This window comes from Odontesthes bonariensis, chromosome 15, assembly GCF_027942865.1.
Source record: "Odontesthes bonariensis isolate fOdoBon6 chromosome 15, fOdoBon6.hap1, whole genome shotgun sequence".
Lineage (NCBI taxonomy): Eukaryota > Metazoa > Chordata > Actinopteri > Atheriniformes > Atherinopsidae > Odontesthes > Odontesthes bonariensis.
Window position 1 is genome coordinate 25136800 of NC_134520.1, and position 14149 is coordinate 25150948.

General features: G+C 38.8%; 2 protein-coding genes across 2 annotated transcripts; one reads left to right on the forward strand and one right to left on the reverse strand.

Moving 5' to 3' along the window:
• Positions 1-332: 332 nt before the first annotated feature.
• lsm4 (LSM4 homolog, U6 small nuclear RNA and mRNA degradation associated) lies at positions 333-4087 on the reverse strand. The gene is made up of 5 exons (XM_075484411.1): positions 3982-4087; positions 3466-3507; positions 2887-2985; positions 1505-1718; positions 333-1276 (listed from the first exon to the last, which is right to left on the reverse strand). Exons 1-5 carry the CDS (start codon positions 3982-3984, stop codon positions 1170-1172), a joined length of 465 nt encoding a protein of 154 aa, XP_075340526.1. The 5' UTR covers positions 3985-4087; the 3' UTR covers positions 333-1169.
• A 2916-nt stretch (positions 4088-7003) lies between these two features.
• On the forward strand, positions 7004-13882 carry LOC142400625 (pyroglutamyl-peptidase 1-like). Its single transcript, XM_075485679.1, has 5 exons — positions 7004-7182; positions 9084-9136; positions 9841-9957; positions 10188-10420; positions 11040-13882. Exons 1-5 carry the CDS (start codon positions 7149-7151, stop codon positions 11233-11235), a joined length of 633 nt encoding a protein of 210 aa, XP_075341794.1. The 5' UTR covers positions 7004-7148; the 3' UTR covers positions 11236-13882.
• The last annotated feature ends 267 nt before the right edge of the window (positions 13883-14149 follow it).

The following is a 14149-nucleotide window of genomic DNA, read 5'->3' on the forward strand; positions in this document are numbered from 1 at the left end:
CCATGGAAAGTTTTGGAATTTCTACATAGCGGAACTGAAATGTATGAAAATTACTTGAAATTCAGGTCTGCTATGTGGACTTGAATCACATCTGAATTATTTAGTTTTACTCTGAGGAGCTCATCTATCTTGTTACCAGTTGTTCTGTCAGTCTACTGCTCACCATATACCTTGAGCACCAACAGATCTTGTTTTTAATTTATTTTTTTAAAAGCAACACCTCTTTGCACCGAGGAACTTATTTCCCTCAGTTAAAGGGACAAATTCCTCCCTCACTGCTCATCATCAGTTCCAGCCAGCTCATGTGCCAGCGAATAGAAAAAGAGACGATCCACTGAACCCCTTTTTATTTGTTATGAACATGGAAAAGCACCAGTGCAAGATGCCGGAGAGGAGATTTACAATCTCGAGGTTGACTCTTAAAACATGGGGGCTGTTTAAAGATCAAGACAGCTGCTTTAACAAAAGCTGTTTTATTATCATGTTCTCGTGTAAATAAATTACAATATCGTCTTTTGTTACAAAAATAAAATGAAACGCAACCAACCAGATGCATGTTGGGACTTTTTCCTTGAAATCCTAATTATCACTGTGTAGTCTTTCAAATGCTTTAACAAAAGTGTTCAATGACTGAATCCTCTCAGCTGTCAGTCTACTGCTCATCTGCTGTGATCAGATCATACAGAACAGACTAAAGAAAGTTTTGAACCACATAATATTAACAAAGAGCACAGAAATTAAGTTTAAAAAGTATTTTCACAACAGAATTTGGAGCTGGGTGCTTTCTACACCATGAAAACTACACCTGAGGAAACAGCTATCCAAAAAAGCTAAAAGTAAAAGCCTTCCAGTGTACCAACAGATGCAAAACTGATGCTGAACATTACAGTGTCATTAATGATGTTTTCTTAATACAAAAAGATGACTGTTGCTTCTGTGCGATACACTGGCATGTGGTCATTGTAAAAAAAGAAAAAGAATAGAGAAAAAAAAAAAGAAACCTGTGCAAAAGCACAGCTTCTCTCATACGTCTCCCAGTGTGATTCTGCAACGATCAGTCCTTCTAAACGTCACAGCAGAAAGAAACAGCAGAGAATTATCTTCATGTGTTGAAGCAGGAATCACATCTCTATCAACAGGATGTGTTGTCAAAGATGCAGCGCTGTTGGTCAGTGCTGGTTTTTCATTCCCTGCGGTTTGCCTGGTTTCTTATCGGGCTGCTGTTGCTGGCCCCGACCAGGAGCAGACAACCCTCTGCCACGGCCGCCAAACAAACCTACGGCGAGGACACAAGAGGAGAGGAGCTTTGTGTTGGCTCTGATAATAAAACCTTTGCTTGATTTATAAGGAGAAATGCATTCTGCACCCAAAGTTAAGTTGGATTTTTTTTTTTCTAAACTTATATTTTGAGCAAACTCTTTAGCAGAGAAATTTGGAAACAAGCTAAAGCTGTCGTGCTAATATTTTTGTATATACATCGACTACAAAAGCTGCTTCATCTCACCTCGGCCGGCTCCGCCTCCTGCTCCTCCTCCTCCTCCGCCTCCTCCTCCTCTTCCTTTTCCCTGCTGTTTGTTCTGCTGGGCACCACCACGTCCGCGACCCTTCGACACCACCTCCTCCTTCACCATGTCGATGATCTCATCTGGGATCCGCAGATACTTTATGGTGCTTCCTCGGATATAGCACTCTGGCATCCTCCAGAACTTATCTCCATCCTGTGAGAAGGAAGACAGTGTAACGTATCCCATCTACTCCACCATTTACTGATCCCTCAACATTCTTCAGTGTAAAGATTATGAGGAAAATCCCACACATACACTGTCACACATGAAAAAAAACTTCCAACAACCCTGACAACGTTACAACTGTAGTAATCAATATAATGGCAAATAAAAAAAGAGGAAACTAGTAATATTCAAATGATGTTATGATTATTAAGAAAAACTATTAAATAATTCCAGGTTACAGTTGATCAAATGCAGAAATTTTCATTTAAGGAATCCTTTTTAAGGCCAACTTGGACTTCATTACATTAAATATTGAGTGATGGTAAAACCCTGTAACACTTTCTCTCTCTCAAACCTTCAAACAGATGTACTTAAGTGAGCCTCGATTGTTATTATTGGAGTGTAAAATATACGAAACTGGTATCTAATCAGTTGCCAGCTTAATTGACTTCTTGAACTGACACAATCATCCCAAAAGTTTGATGCAAAACTGCCCCCCCAAGTGTCCAGCAGCCCGACTATAATTAAACTCCTGCATGGCTGTGTTGAGTGTGAAGGATTGTGAGTTTTATTGGCTCCCATGTTAACATATTAGAGCATGCGAACCGACCCTGTGTGCCTTCTAGATTTCACTACGCTACCATATTTCATGGGTGAGGTAAGTGTCAGGGAAGCCGTTCTCAGAAGAATACACAGCTGAACCATTTAATGACCATACCTGCATACGACTGGTCTCAACTTACGAATGGGCAACTTTCACATCTTCACTTTTCAAATCATCAACCACAAAACTAACAATATACAGGGAATGCACACGCTGCACCCCTGGTATTATTGTTGGCCAACAGCCTCATGCAAAGTGAATGGTTAATAATAGCTGCAGTGCAGGTTTTTTCAGATATTGTGGCTTATGAGCACAAAAACACATTGTTAACCTACTGCTGTTCCTCTTTGGTAATTCACACATCACCAAACAGAGGAGGGCTCAGTCCCACATCCTGTGTATGCTTACACTTATTATTGGAACTCTCCACATGTGAACAAATCATCCAGGACACACTTTAATGCCAGGTGTAAACAGGACTTTTATCATTAATGGGGGGACTTTATCTACGATGTCAGTGTCTACATCGCAGTGAGTGCAGATCAGCTTTACCCTGGAGGTGCAGATGACTTCTCTCAGGTTGATGTTCATCCAGTTGTCACAACTGACCAGGTGGCCGTTGTAGGTCTCTCCATTCTTTAGCTCCACCAGCTAAAAAGAGCAAGAACAACATAGACAGTATTTTTTTTTTTTTTTTAAACAAACAAACAAAAAAAAACAGTAAACTTAAACTTCAGTTTACTTTCATTGTAATCCACAAAAAGAAGACTTACAAATTACAAGGTGCACAAACAGCTACAAGAAACAAACTAAAGTCTGGTTAAAAAGGAAGTTCAAAAGGCAGAAAGATTAGATGTAATTTATTAGATAATAGCAAATTAGTAATAGAAAAGCCAGCAGTAAATACATAATAACAAGAACAAAATCTGAAATTAAACCCAACAAGTGTAGAAAGCCAAATCTGTTTGCAGAATTAAAATAAGAATAGCTTATTTCAATGACTTTTGTCAGTCTGTAAGACATTTCAAAGTTCACACTCATGATGCGATACTCAGTATATATTGTTGCATGGTTAACCAGCATTAAAATACGTCAGGTTTGTGACCAGTGAAAGCGTCGGAGTCTCCTCACCATAGGATGGTTCTGGGCAGTCTTCAGCAGAGACAGGGGAAGCTGATAAATGACAAACAGGTCGCACATGAGAAATTACATGCTTACTGGGATGAACAGGAGAACAATTGATTATTCATTTTGCTTTAGGTAAATCACCATGCTCTGGCGCAGGGCCGATAATAGCAGCTCTTTGGAGCTTTTTCAGACACCTTTAGTTTGATGACACTTACAAAACGAGTCATATACTATCGTTGAAACAGTCTAACCAAGTTTAGATGTACACGAGGTCGTATACATAATTTTCAAAACGACGGAATATTTTTCCAGCCGTTTGTTACGTCTGAAAACCTTCAATTAAACTATTTTCTATAAATGAAATATAATTAGGCAACAACGGCTAACATCAGTTCGTTAGCTAGCTACCGCCTGTTCCGCAACACCAGCGCTGCTAACGCTATTTTTGTTATCCGAGTAGTATATTTTATTTGAAAGAAGAAACAGTCAGGCACTTGAGCCTAATGATTTAATACTTACCATTTTGATGGTTTCTTTTCTTTTCTTTTTTTAGGTGTCTTGCGTTCACTAGCACTAGCACGATTTTTCGCACCTACTAGTATTCTTCTTCGTCTAATAGGTTTCCCGGCTGTATTACAGCATGCTGCCCCCTACTGTGAAGAATATATATCTCCAAACATTTCTGTGTGTTTTCACCCTAAAGTAGTTGCTTTTATAGTATACTTCGAGATTTTCTCTTGCCGAATGCAATATCATTGAGAGTGACTTAATAAAATTGTCGTTAAGTCAGCACTCTAAAATCTAAAATACCACCATGTTTTCCAGATAAGCTTGAAATAGCACATAATTCCTTTAAATTTTCGCACAACATTGTATGTTGACTGTATCCTCAAGGTGTCTCTGTGCTGATGTAAACCTGTTCAAATGAAAGCTTAGAGAATTAACTTTAATATAAAAAAGTGCATGAGTGTTCAACTCAACATGGGGTATTCAGAGTCTTAGACTGACTTCTTCCATGGATGTATTATGACTTCTTCTCAGATAAAGTCTAAAACAATCTTATTAGGCGAGGTTATTCTTTTATTAAATAATGTTGCAACTCGTGTACAGTAATGGTTTTTTTTCCAGATATTGTTGAAGACAGGTGAAAACAGGGAAACACATAGAAAGAAAAATAGAAAAACTTTTCCCCACAGAATGAAAGAAAGAACTGAAAACATCAAGGATAACCAACCAAGATGACCAACCCACATGCATCACATTGAACCATTAATTAAATCTTGCTCCACTTGGCTCTTTTTTTAATATCTTTAGATTACCAAAAATTGTCATAATAAACACATTGAATTAATTCATACACTATAGCTGAATGAATAGAGAAGATAATATGGTACGTAGTATTAGTGCCATTCTATGTCAGCGTGACCAAGAAGACGCCTCAAATTTAAGATTTTGCTCATCAATTTTCTTCAGCTGAAAGGCAAATCTATGTGCCAGAAAAGTTCTAATTGTTAGAACCGTAGCAGTTACAATGCAAGCCAAGAGAGAAAAAATCTGCCCTGCAGTCCAAGTGATTGTTTACAGACCAATTGAATTATGAGATTTCCTTCAGAAGAAAAAAACTTGATTACTTCTGCTTTTTTAACTTATTTAAGGACTGCACAATGCTAAACAGTAAGAATGTGTATTGATGGATACTAAAAACAATGTTGGCAAACAGTATCCTGTTCAGTGTGGGGAACAGAAATAGTGTAAATGTTTTCATCTACATAGTTAATCAATGATGATCTCATCATTGTAAATCTAGCGAGGGAACCCAAAGCTGAAATATTTCGAATACAGAATAAAACCAAGTAAAACATCATAAAACACAGAGTTATGCTATGTGTAGTCTGCAAGGAATGAAATATGATGCATTGTAACGGGCAACAGAAAAGTTTCCGCCTACTTTATCCTGATTTTGTCATGGTTCATGGTTTTCGAATGTTGATTTTCTATCCTTTGGGTTCTTAATCTTTTTCTTTGGTTTAATTATTTTTTTAATGCCTTGCTTTATTCTCTGTTCAATATGTTTGGTATTTTGTTTTGAGCTTATTCCTTGCATTCTGTTTTTAGTTTCAGTCCTCAGTGTTTAGATTCTTGTTTCTGGTCTTTACCCCCAGTTGTCCTCAGTTCCCCTGTTTGTACCTCAGCCCCTGCACTCACCTTTTCATTTTGAATCTGTCTCAGCTGCAGTCACTTACTCATTAGTTCCTCACAGTATATATGGTCCTTTGTTTGTCACAGTCATTGTCAGATTCTCTCTGTTATTTTCACCATTGTTCTTCTCAGTAGCTAAATTCCTCTCTTGTCTGGTAAATGTCCTGTCCGTTTGTTCTGTTATTTAGTCTTGTGTTTTTTTTTTTGTATAGTTTATGGTTTCTTTTGAATAAAGATTATTGTCAATCATTTGTTAGCCTCCGGACTGCAGTTCCTTCCTGCATTTGGGTTCTCTATAGCCTTTCATCATCGTTGGTGACAGATTTAAGTAAATGGCACAGGATTCCAAAACTGGTCAGGCTTACTTAGTTATTAAGAATACTAACAATAGATGGATATTCCATCCATCTATTTTCTATACCCGTCTAATTCAACTCAGGGAAGCGGGGGGCTGCAAATGAGACTCTCACTCCTATGGTCATTTTAGTCACAAATTAACCTGACATGCATATTTCTGGGCAGTGGAAAGCCAGAGTAGAGAACCCATCCTACACAGGGAGAACATGCAAATACCACACAGAAAGACCCCAGCTGGGATTTGAACCAGGAAACATCTTGCTGTGAGGCAACAGTGCTAACTACCACACCACTGTACAGCTCGTGCAATAATAGAATAAAAATAAATTACGAAAATAGTAAATAAATACAGACAAAATGACAGACATTAGCTCATGGTGTTCCTGTGTGATCAGTGCCAGAGTGTCTTTCAAAAAAGGTGTTCACACCAAAACAAAAAACTTTTTTTTCTTGAAATAATTTTATATAAAAATCTAACTCCATCTTAGTTCCTGTCCAATAACCAGGTGATCCCTCACTAAATGCAGGACTTCACCTTCCTAATCCTCCTCAATCTTGACAAAACTGACCACAGCTTACTCATAATTCTCCTCAATGCTGCCATGCCTTCTATGTCCTCCGGGAACTCTCTCTCTCATACTTCCACCCACAGGCCGTTGACCAAAGGCACACTTCAATATACATCAAATCAAAATTTTGGCTGAGTCAACCTCAGGCCTTTGCAATTGGAAGGTGAATACTAAAAAGAAAACGAATTAATACAAAATCAATTTATAAAAAATAAATGAACAAAAAAAAATTGAAATTTCTGCTTGTGGTCATTATGTATCTTTTCATTCTATGCAAAGTGTTGATGTAATGTAAATTTAGCTCATTCTTTGTTCATTTTCTTTCATTTGTTTCCGGTGCGCTAATTTTGTCACTTTTGGGTCTCCATACTTTTCAGTGAGTCTCGGCCGACGTAATCACGTCGCATCTCACGCAACCTGCAGAATGAAGGAGAACGGCAGGTCTCTGTTGAGGGGGACAGAAGACGCTGTGAGCTGCGGAGGATCTCAGCTCTATGTGTGGTTCTGGTTCAGATTGAAGAGCCGAGAGAGAGCGCTGGATTCTTCACAACAAGCCGGGAGATGGATAACAACAAACGGACTGTGGTCGTGACAGGTTTGTCTCTCCTACTGACTGCTTGTTGTTGATAACAGCTGCTCTGCCATTAATGGCGTCAGGCTGTTCGGTGCTGCAGTTCTGGACAGAAAGAGACGCTTTGTTTGTTCCCTTAACGATTATTTTCTTATTTGCTGCATATATAAAGGCTGAGATGAAATTATTATTATTTTTTTGTTTGTTTAAGGGCAACATAAAACAACAAAGCAACCGAGGTATACAAAATGTGACATTATTATTGTTATATATTATTTATTTTTCAGAAGTGAATTGGTTTGGGTTGTCACTACCAATTTAGACTCCCTTTCTTAACGAATATGTTAACGTTAACGAATACTTTAATTTCTAAATACCTTAAATCGAACAGATGTAGCCCAGATTCATAAGCAAGATACGTTTTGGAAAAGATTATCTCAGTTAACTCAAACATTATGTTATTATCGTCATACAAATATCATATACAGCACAACTACTATTGTTAATGTGCTGTTCATGTTTAATAACTATGATAAAAATGTCAGTAATGTTCTAGAAGGTAGAGAGAACTACAGGACACAATGAGGAAAAGCAAGAATTTCTAAGATTAAGCGTAGTTGATATTTTATCTTTAACTTTAGGGTTTTTCTTATTTGTTGCTTTGTGTCGAGAGTTCAATTTGCTGTCAAACTGTTGCACTCGTTCTCAACATCGAGCCTCTTTAAAGACATGGTGTTATTGTAGATCTGTGCAGAATGGTCAGAAATCATCCTTGGATGATTCACCAGTTCCCGTATCTGTTGTCTTTCCTGTTTAATTGCTTTACTTATGAAAATCCTAGAACTAAAACTGTTAATTTCAAGCGTCTCAAATCTATTTTTGTTTCCTTATAGCCAACGTGCTTCGCATTACTTTTCATTAAGCAATAAAATAAAGATTACAGTAACATGAATAGATATGTATATGTTTTTATTATATATAATAATTCATATCAGTATTTTTAGGATTGTGCCTCTTCACTTCTCCCTACATTAATATGATGTTTGTTCTTTTTTCCAATGCAGACTACAGGCTTTGGTGTGTAATTTTAACAGAAGTAAGAGAGGCAGTGATTTTATGCCCTCAGACACAAAGGAGTGTAGAAACTCGCTGTCCCATCTGATAGAAGGTGTGTAGATTGCCTGGGAACGGCACATTCACAATAGCGGACTGGCTGGCAGCTGCTGGCCCCTCGCTCTGCTCCTTTTCAGCAGCCTGTCAGACAGACTGATCCTTTCTCCACCCAACCCCCAGGGACCTGCTGACCCAAGGACGGGCGGTGGAGGGGGAATCAGTCGTAGATCCCTATATAAACAAGCCTGGGTGAACATCCATCAGCTTCTCAGATATTTGTCTGTTCTGCCAGGGGGTGTTAGTAATAAGGAGCCACATCCTGGCAAAACTATTTTTTACTTCCTCTAAAAGCTACACTAAGCAATGACACCTCTGGATGGGGTGTTGTGAGGTGAGGTTACATCAAAAAAGGTTCTATATTTGTTCCTAAAACCCAAGATATTAAAGTGAGAACAGTTAAATACTTAACATCTCGTATGTTTCTATCTCAAATTTATGATTTGAATTGCAAAAGCACGACTTGGCAAAGCATTTACAGTGTCATATAAAATACAAATGTATTCATAGTTGGCGAGCACAGTTTCTGCTAAAGTCACAACTGTGTGCTACAGTTAAAGGATATGTAAAAACGGTGCGTTAAGAGGCCATCTCTTAACGCACCGTTTTTACATATCCTTTCCTGCAGAGTTAAACTACAGAGCTTCTCTGCATTTTTCATCTCTCTTTGTTAAAATGACCGGCGTCTCTGTCTCTATAACCAGCAACATTGTCCGTATTAGTTGAGCATCCGAAATAACTGACGTCTTTTGTAGGTTTTGGGCCATTTGGAGAGCACACCGTCAACGCCAGCTGGGTAGCAGTTCAGGTATAACTCACTTATTCATCATTTACACTTTTTTCTAATTGTTTAGGTTCTTGATTTTGTTTTTATTACATCAACATAAATCTTTATCCTTTCTAAGAACATGCAAGTTCTTTGTGTTCACGTTCGTACCCCGTTGTTGGCAGCATTTGAACTTGTTTGTGCAGCAGACAGTGATGTGACGCTCTGTTAGCTGCCGCTCAACCTCTCACTGCGCGGCCGTATTTTTCAGAGGCTTTATGTGGGGGTTGATGGTGGTTGTCAGGGTGTCTAGACGAACCTGATAAGGATATTTGAGGCAAACAAAAGGCTGCATTGTGGCAGGGTCACAGACATGGTCAAACTAGCCTTTTTTCACCACCAGTGGGGGGAGATGGGGGTGTTAGTGTCTTGCAAGGCAGAGTGGGGGAGGTGTTAGCTGTAATTTGGACACAGATTTGTCTTACTTATGATATCTGACTGCATCTTTTTTTTTTCTTCCTTTTGATCACACTGCTTTTATTTCTGAATAATTGATACTTTCCATGTGAATTGGTAAAATGTGATTTATATGGAAATGACAAGGCAATAAAGAGACACTGTTCCTCTATGGAGAAGCGGGCAGGGACTGAAATGCCAACCTCATGTTTGAGGTTTTTGAAACTTTTCAAAGTTGTATGCCGTATTTAAACAAAATTCAGTCTGTATGATTTTATTTGTTTTCAAAGGAGCTGAAGAAGCTCGGACTGGGCAGTAATGTGGACTTGCATGAATATGAGGTTCCAGTGGAGTACCAGACAGTCCAGAGTTTGGTTCCCTCATTATGGAAGCAGTATCATCCACAGGTAAGAGGAAAACATGATCGAACCTACTCACATTATTCCACTTCTAAAGACGAAGCCTCTCCTGTCTACCTTGGTGTCAGGTTGACTTTCTTGAGTTCACATTTGGGACACATTTGTCCTTTTTGATTTGAGCCAATAAGCATCTCAGGTGTAAAAGAGAGTGGCAGAAGACAGATGATGGATGTTAGTAATTCTGACTTTGTTTCTGGATTGTTTCCTTTGCTGTCCAGTTGGTAGTTCATGTTGGAGTCTCTGGTATGGCCACCACTGTAACACTGGAGAAGTGTGGGAGAAATCATGGCTACAAGGGCCTGGACAACAGCAGCTTTTGTCCCGATTCACAGTGTTGCATTGTTGGGGGCCCGGACTGTATCAACTCAGTTATTGACATGGAATCGGTCTGCAAGAGAGTGACTGCGTCAGGATTGGGAGTCACTGTCTCCGTCTCGAAAGATGCCGGAAGGTGATTTATCTTTTTTCCACTTTGTTGGAATCATCTGTTTGTTTAGTCTTTTACTTCTTCACCACATGGTTCATCTCTTGAGGGATAAAAGCACTTCTATCACCATTATAAATCTGTTCCTCAATATAAGTATGAATATGATAAACTTCATGCAGTTGAGTCTGGATTTTCATTCACTGTGATTAGGGCCATTGACAAAACTTATAACAAAACTTATGCTAAACTGAAATGAAGAAACAAAGACAATAAATCCCTGTTTGTCCAGATGTTGCACATATTCCTCATAAACGAATGCACAGGATCTACTGCTGTGAATTTAAACCCTGAAACTTCACTTGCATTGTCTGCTCAAGTAAATAATATCACCTGCATCTGCAGCTATAGAGCTTCATACAATTTCAGCTTCTCGTTTGTTTGTCAGGCAGTACATTTTACTTCTTTAACTCTCTATCACAACACTTAAAGTATTATTTCGGGGTGCAGCATGCAGTTATTTTATAAAGAAGCTATAAAACCTGTACAGTTTGTAGGACTTTCACAGTTATGTGTCCAGTAAAGACATTTTGCTTTATGTTTCCTTTGTTGTTGTTTACCAAAGTAAATCTCTTTTTCCTAACAGGTATCTCTGTGATTTCACCTACTACACATCTCTGTACCTAAGCCACGGTCGTTCTGCCTTCATTCACGTGCCTCCTCTCGGAAAGCCTTACAGCGGGGAAGACCTGGGCCGTGCGCTGCAGGCCATCATCCGGGAGATGTTGGAGCTTCTGGACCAGGCTGAAGACAAGATGCAGTGCCAGCAGCACATCCACTAAGTGACCTCCAGATACCAACCAGCCTCTCCAACCTTCGCCACATGAGAGGAATTGCACTTGACCACAAGTAGCCAAACTTCTTCTTCTTCTTTAAAACTGTTGGACAAAATTAAACTTCAGAGATTACGTTGTTTTTCAATGTTTGTTTTGTTTCTATTAATCTGTGTTTCTTTTTTTTCTATTTTTTTTTTGCTAGACCTGATTCGGTTATGTTTTCATGTTGCTTTTATCCCACTTCTAAGGAACAAAAAGCATTCTGACTTTGTATTTAAAACATGGCTTAAAAAAAAAAACACAGAGAACACAGATGCCAAGTTCTGCTCACATGTGTTCATATGCGGTCCCAGGCGGAGACGCGGAGAGTCTCTCATTTGACCTTTATTACAACCTTTTCACCCCAAATGTGACCTCTATTCATGCACCTTATGGGGTTAGGGTTATTCCGAGAGTTATAGAGGATGCATTTGGGGGAAATGTAGAATCTGAACACTTGTTCCACAAAATTTCTTTTCAAATTTTTCCAATTTGGACTGTTGCTTCCGTCCGTTAGCAGCTGTTTACACCTAAATTACTAAAAATTGTCAGCGTACGTAATACATTATGGTCGAGAAAAAGAAGTTTTGCTGTAAACTGTTTGCTGATGTCATTTTCCTTCACATGCTCTTTCTTTCCCAGCTGTCCTTAGCCTGCCACGCTGAACTGTTTCTCAAGTCCTTTTTCTTTATAAGAAGTTGTCAATTTTGCCTACCTTTACAAAGGTTATTTAAATCAGGGAACGGGTTGGTTCCAGCTCATAATTCCCCAGTGTTTTTTGGCCCAGTTCTGACAGAACAACAACAACAAAAAACACCCCCCCACCCCCTCTTTGAGATCTGGCCCCGGGCTGTGCAATGTTATTTTACAGATCTTGTTCACTGCATAACTTAGGACATTTATGCCATCATTTTGTTATAGCTGCACAACTGTTGAGGAAAGTCACGACTTTCAAGTTTTAACTGTAGACATTTTCTGGCTGCACGAAACAGAAAATTTAAAGAAAGCATATGTAAAACTGCAGGGAAAAAATGTACAATCTAAACTGCCTCTCAATTCTTTTTCTTTTTGATGCACTACGGGAGTGTTGGTTGTCAAAGCTACATGAGGGAAAAATCTACAATCAAACTCTGTGGTGCAGAATTACTGGACGGTGAAATGCTTTGAATTTTCTATTTAGTCACCGATGTGTGAAGATGCCTAAAAGAGTTTGTATCTCAAAGAAATCTCATCAAAAACTGTGAGACATATGCAATTCAAGACCAAAATGGAGACTTTTTGTTTTTATAGTTGTGCAGCCATAACTGATATTGATCAAAGCTTCCTCCTGTCCTCTTCATTGAATCAGATATAGTTACTATAGTTACGTGAAAAGTGGATTTGATGAAGTTGGACTCCCGAGTTCAGTCAGAGTTGGGCCTTGATTTCTTTTCTCTTTTTTTTTTTTCTGTTGCACTTTCTGTTTTTATGTCAGTTTGACTTAGTCGGGAATTTCTCAATGTGAATGGTTGCATTTTATGTTTTTATTTTCAGTCACTTTAACTTGAAACCTGTAGCTATCCAGACATCTGCGCATCCATTTTTAACCTCTTTCCTCCCAATAATTATAATGATGTATGTGAGATATGCTTTGTTGGTAAGTTTTACTTATTCTTTTATTTCTGAGCTTTGCTTTGCAAGTTCCATCATTGTGTTTGTGATGGTGACACTTCCAGGTGTAAATCTGCTGTTTTCATTGGGTTGTCTTCTGTTTTACTGTGTAGACCAGAGTCTTCCTGACTACCGAGTTGTTGGGACAGTCTATGCCACCTAACACTGCTTCAGGTTTGATTGGAGCTGGTATAAATTTTAGGATTGAATAGTCTATTCACTCCATCAGACGTGGATATAGTTTTTCACTGTTATAGCTGTTATATAATACTAAAACTGTCACATCACATCACATGTGAAACAAGTTGGTGCCACCGAGTTTGAGTAAATTGTCATTATTTCTTACTGTGCCTGCAATTTTTATTGCATTTCTGCAAAGTGTTTCTAACACGAAGGGCTGTGGGATCCTGGAGCTCTCAGCTTAACTTCCACGCAACCCAAATTTTTCTTAGACCCTTTGAATTTTAGCATCTTGGTTAAATGTTTTAGAAATGTTGAGTTATTAAACCGAGGGCCACGTTTAAATCAGAGCTTTTAGGTGCTGACATTTAACAGTGTAGCTTTGGGAATGCTAAGATGTGAAAGCGTTGCGGAGAAGCCGTCTGCACAAGTTGTGCCTCAAGTTTACCTACGAGGTGACCCCTGACCCCTGGTCCTCTACCGTGCCTTGCTGTCATTTATGTGTGCTCTGAAAAGGCCTTAATATTTCTGTGGGTCAATTCAAAGATGTATTACTGATGCTTTGCAGTCAGATGTGTGGCTACCTCAAAAATACTTTTTTATCTCACCGTCTGCTCTGTTGTACACCAGCATGATGGCTCTGTGATTTCTCGTGAGTTCCTGCGTTTAGGGAGTGTCTTCTGCAAGGTTTCCTCGCCCGTGTCATTAAAGCACTGTTAAAGTCGGTAATCTCGCTTTGTAAAAGAAAGACTTTGAAATAAAGAAAATAAAGGAATACATGTAATGCCTGTGTCTGTTATTGTAGGACTGTGTTTATAACCACTGCTAGGTAATCATGCCTCCTGAAAACATGCAATTTATGTGGGGTTTGTGTAAATGTAATGTTGGTACAGTGAGCATCAAACCAACCCCCCTCCAACAGGCACCACTGTAAAAACTTGAGGATGGCACATATTTTTCTCTTCCACCACATCTTGCATAATTGGGATATTTCAGTATAAAATCCTTTTTCAGAATTTCACAGTGAATACATGGCAACTAATTTAACTTG